This window comes from Meleagris gallopavo, chromosome 30, assembly GCF_000146605.3.
Source record: "Meleagris gallopavo isolate NT-WF06-2002-E0010 breed Aviagen turkey brand Nicholas breeding stock chromosome 30, Turkey_5.1, whole genome shotgun sequence".
NCBI lineage: Eukaryota > Metazoa > Chordata > Aves > Galliformes > Phasianidae > Meleagris > Meleagris gallopavo.
The window spans coordinates 3,507,086-3,511,882 of NC_015040.2; the positions used below are offsets into that span (position 1 = coordinate 3,507,086).

A 4,797-nucleotide genomic window follows, 5' to 3' on the forward strand; every position below is an offset into this window, starting at 1 on the left:
GGACCGCTACTGGCCTCAGCGCGGCTGACAGTCCCCACCTACCGGCCTGCGCTTCCCTCCCGAGCGTGGCTGAGCTGGAGCCGGTTGGGAGGACGTGGCCCTTCGCAGCCCCCGATGCCCACCGTGGGGTGAGGGCGCGATCCCACCGCTCCTCCCCGTGGCATCGCTCCTGGCACATGGGGCCACACACCGCGATTTTTTGCTTTCCCGGTGGAAAACTTCCAAGGAGGGAACGAGGAGGAAAAAGGCGTCGGGTGGAACTCAGCCCGGCTGCCTGCGGGGGGGTGGAACCAGCGGATTTCATGCGTCTCTCCTCACTGCAGCGGGGTCCCTCCTCACCTGCTCCTTCCTGGGCACGGCTCCCTGCGCCCCGCGCCAGCAGTGAGGAATCTGATCCAGCCTGAAGGCGAGGAGTCTGTTTGCAGCCCCGTCCCAGGAGGGACCGCCGGAGCCCGCGGCGCTCAGGGTCTGCCAGCTGTCCGTCCCACCTCCCCCTGCGCTGGGGGCATTCGGGCAATAAGGGGTTAATGGGTAACGAGGGATCGGGAGGTTGGGGGCGGGGGGGCAGTGCTGTGCCGTGGGCTTCCCACCAAGGGATCCCAAAGGGCTTTGTTCCCTTCTGCTCCGTCGCCGGGTGCCAGCATCCTCACGAACGCCCCGAGCTGCACACGGGAAGTGTTGGTGGAAAGCAGCAGCGGTGAGCCGTGCAGTGAGGGGGGGGTTGTGCCTCGGGACCCCCACCTCAGGGACACAGACGGGCTGCAGAACGGCTCTGCTGCTGCAAATGGGGCTCTGTGGGGGAAGGCGTGGGTGTGCACTGCAGCCCTCGAGCTGCGCTGCCTTACAGCCATCCGTGCTGCTTCTTGCACGGAGCCGGGCCCGACCCCGCACCCCCCGGGCTCAGACCCGCACCCAGAAACCACCGGGCCAAGCCTGGTACAAACCTTTTATTTCTCCTCCCGTGTCCGACCCGCGCTCTGCTCGCAGTGTGGGGCCGGGTTTGCTTCCTGCACCCATCTCAGTGTGTAGGAGGGGGGGAACTGCCCGGAGGGGACACTGCACCCCTGGGACTCTGCAAATGAGGGGGGGTCGGGACAACACAGACTGCACCAACACCGAGCTGAGCTGCCAGAAAGCAACACCAAGAAGTGCACCCCAACTGCGGACACGAGACCCCCACCAGCAGCACCCCCCAGCCCACTCCCCAACCCAGATATGTTGCACTGTGATATGGAGCAGCACAAAATTGGTGGGGCTGGGGGACACCTCCAGGGATGCCCCTTCACCCCACAACGACATACATCACTGTCCCCTGACACGGGGCGAGCGTAGGAACCGACAGGAGGGGGCACGGGCAATAAGTTACTCTGTACCACTTGTTGGGGGGAGGTGGGGGGCTGGGGTGCCACCACGGGGTGCCCGGGGCCTGGCAGACTGCATGCCGGTGCGAATCAAACACAGAACAATGCACAAAGTGATGGAGATGGGGAGAGGGGAGACGGCCCCGCGTGCCCTGAGCACTGCTGCGGGTGGGGGGCTGCACAACGGGGCCCCCCGGACACCGGTCCTCATCCCTCATGGGGGCACGAGGTCAGTGCCACCCGGTCCTGCCCTGTGGGATGCTGTGGAGATGTGCGAGATGGATCATCCAGGAACAAGAAGATGGGAAATGTCACTCTGTCACCACCCAGTGCCCCCCGCCGGTGTCATGGAGTGGGGAGAGCACAGAACCATCCCAGAGCGCCCTGCAGCCCCCACCAGGGCCCGGCCTGGTGCTCACATGGGCACGGGGGCGGCGGATCGGCTGCTCTCTCCGCTTTGGCTGCCAACACCAAATCCATTGGCCACGTTCCGGCTCCCGCGGGGCCATCGGCGGAAGGGAGTTCCCAGGACCGGGGCCGGCGCCGCGGGGGCTCAGCTCGAGGTGGGGGCCGGGCTGTGCCGAGCCAAAGCCCCCCCAGGCGCTGCCTCTGCCCCGCTGGAGCCGTGCCCAGAGGGGGGCCCGGGGCTGCGCTCCCCCCTTCCATGCTGGCGGTGGTCGCTGGGCTCTGGGCAGCGGGATTGCAGAGTGCAGCGGTGCTGACGGAGGGGGAAAGTTCCAGGCTGTGGCCGATGGAGGCAGAAGGATGGGATCGGAAGGGGGACCGGCATGGGGACAGCGGCAGTGAAGTGATGGGGAGGTGATGGGGAGGCGATGGGGAGAGGTGGAGCACTACAGGATGGTCTTGTCCAGGTCGACCTTGAGTGGCAGCGGCCCCACATCCTCGCCGTGTGTGGGGCACAGAGTGACGGCGATGACGGGCGGCAGTGGGAACACACTGGGGCCACGCGGGTCCTCCAGGCACTCCCTGTCTCCATTGATGCTCAGAGGCTGAAAAACAGCAGAGGGCACCGTGTGACCTTGGGCCTCACTGTCCCCAACCTGTGGATGCGCCATGCAGCACCAACGCATGACACCCACCAACGCAGCACCCACGGCATAACAGGAGGACGGGGGCAGTCACCAGGCTGGCCCATACCTGAGTCCTGACGTGCTGCTCGGGGGCGGTCACCAGGCTGGCACAGCTCAGCCACAGCATCACCACGATGGAGAGGAAGAGGCAGGCGGCCAGGATCCAGCGGGGGAGGCCGGAGCGCCTGTAGCACCCCCAAACCCCAGAGAAATGGGGCCGCATTATGGCGGTGCACTGGGTATGGGAAGGGGGTCCCTGCAGCCCCCGACACCTACTTGGCCATGCAGCCCAGGAAGTCGTGCTCTGGCTGTGGTGTATCCATGGGTTTGGCTTTGCCCCACGGCTCCTTCCTAGGGGGGGACTTTTCCTCCTTCTGCTGGGGGCCTGGAAGCAAGAGAGGCACTGCTGAGTGTGGGCATCACTGTGCAAAGTGCAGGATGCAGGATGCGGGGTGCGTGGTGCAAGGTGTAAGGTACGAGGTGCGCGGTGCTGGCCGTGTTCCCCTGGTGGCCTGCTCCCTGCAGGGGGGTGCACAAAGCCCCTCCAGCTCCTTGCAATGTGTGCCACGGGTTTGGGAAGCAGATCAGAGCCACAATTTGTTCCACTCTGGTGGGATCTGATGCTGCCAAGAGGGTTCCTGATCCAGACAACAGCAGAGCAGTCCCTCACCTGCGTGGGGTTGGGGGGAGTGGGCATCGGCCCCTGGTTCGGGCCACTCTGGTTGGGTCATCTGAGCTTCAGGCAGTGGGAACTCCATGTGGGGCTGCGACTGAAGGAGGGGAGAAGCAGTCAGCGTGAGGGTCCCATCCCATTCAGCCCCCAGCAGGTAGGGCTTGGGACCCCCACCTGGAACACCACCACTTTCCCATCATCCGCCTGCAGGTAGAAGGTCCACGTGGAGGAGATGAAGCTGTGGGCAGAGCTGACGATGTCGGTGCAGAAAGAAGAGACCAAATCCAGCACCGAGAGCGACGGCGCCTTCACCTCTGCGCTCTGCAAAGCAGCGGGGACACGGCGTCACCTCATCCCCCCCCATCAGACAGCACCATGCAGGGACACAGCTGGGCTGAGCCCAGCGCTCCTCCAGAGCCCCATTCCCACACCCCACAGCCACCAAAGGACCCCTTTGGGACCGACACCCCCACCCAGCCCCATCCCACGGTGTCCCCCCGGCCCTGTGCTCCCCCAGCAGCTCAGGGCGTTCCCGCTGGCAGTGTCCCCATGCCCCGGATTTTTGGCCGTTGTGGCAGTTTGTTATTTTTAACGCATCCCTGCAGGAATCTGCCGCTCCCCGCCGGCGTTTTGCCGACCGCCCCTCGCGCGGTCAGAGCGGCGCACGGGAAAGAAATAGGTCAGATGCTGTCTCTAATTATTCTGCTAAATCTGCTCAGCCCGACCGTCTGGGAAACGCAGAGCAGCGCTGGGGGCGATGCTGTGTCCGTCCCTGGGCTCTGCCCCGTGGAAATGGGATGGAATGGAGTTTTTGGGACCCTCTGCTTTGGCCCTGCTCCCTACAGCACCGCCTCGCTCTGCGTCTGGTGCCAAGAGCCCCCACCTCGGGCCGAAGGCTCGTTTAATTAATTGGGCAAAAGCTGCATTAATTAAACACGGGAGGAAAAGCGTTGCTAATTGCTGGGAAGGATCAAAACCGGGGGAATCCACGCCAGCACTCAGCCCACACCTCCCACCCGGGGAACCCACAGCAGAGCCGGGCGGCACCGGGGGGGCACCAGCCCACCCCCCTCACCTGCTCCTTCCTCTGCACGTGAGGCAGCTGCTCGTGGCACCCAGTCCTGCAGCCCCACTGCTCCTCCTCTCCAACGTAGGCCTCTGCGCACGCTGCAGGGTGGGGGTGCGGGGTGAGGATGGGGGGGGGGGGCAGATCCCCACAGGGGGACGCCGGGTGCCACCCCCGACTCCCCGCCTGCAGCCGTGGGCTGTATGGGACGCGCTGCGGTGCAGTGGAGGTGTCGGGGTGGGGACGACCCCGTGTGGGGCCGGGGGGGGTCGCTCACCTGCCTCACATTCGGCCCTGGTGGTGTTCAGCCCCGCACTCGCATCCACAAAGTGACAGATGGAGAACAGCCGGCAGCCGCGGTAACAGGCGCTGAGCACAGCGTCCTGCAGGCAGAGGGCACAGAGCTGGCACACAGCGCGGCCGGGGGCTGCGTCCGACCCCCAGCGTGGCCCCCCCTATGAGACTGCCGCACTGTGGGGGGCTGCCACCAGCCCCACTGCACCCATAGAGCTGTCAGAGCAATGGGGTCTGCGTCCTGAGGGGATGTGGCACAGCCCTGCGTCGCTGTTGGGCATCCCGTATCTCTGTATGGGCTTCTGGAAGGGC

General features: G+C 65.5%; 1 protein-coding gene across 1 annotated transcript; it reads right to left on the bottom strand.

The window, feature by feature from the left end:
- Window positions 1-910: 910 nt before the first annotated feature.
- TMEM59L (transmembrane protein 59 like) lies at window positions 911-4,766 on the bottom strand. The gene is made up of 8 exons (XM_019609969.2): window positions 4,694-4,766; window positions 4,469-4,618; window positions 4,201-4,292; window positions 3,300-3,446; window positions 3,123-3,222; window positions 2,729-2,837; window positions 2,520-2,637; window positions 911-2,371 (listed from the first exon to the last, which is right to left on the bottom strand). The coding sequence occupies exons 1-8, from the start codon at window positions 4,764-4,766 to the stop codon at window positions 2,213-2,215; spliced, it is 948 nt and encodes a 315-aa protein (XP_019465514.1). The 3' UTR covers window positions 911-2,212.
- Between the last annotated feature and the right edge of the window lie 31 nt (window positions 4,767-4,797).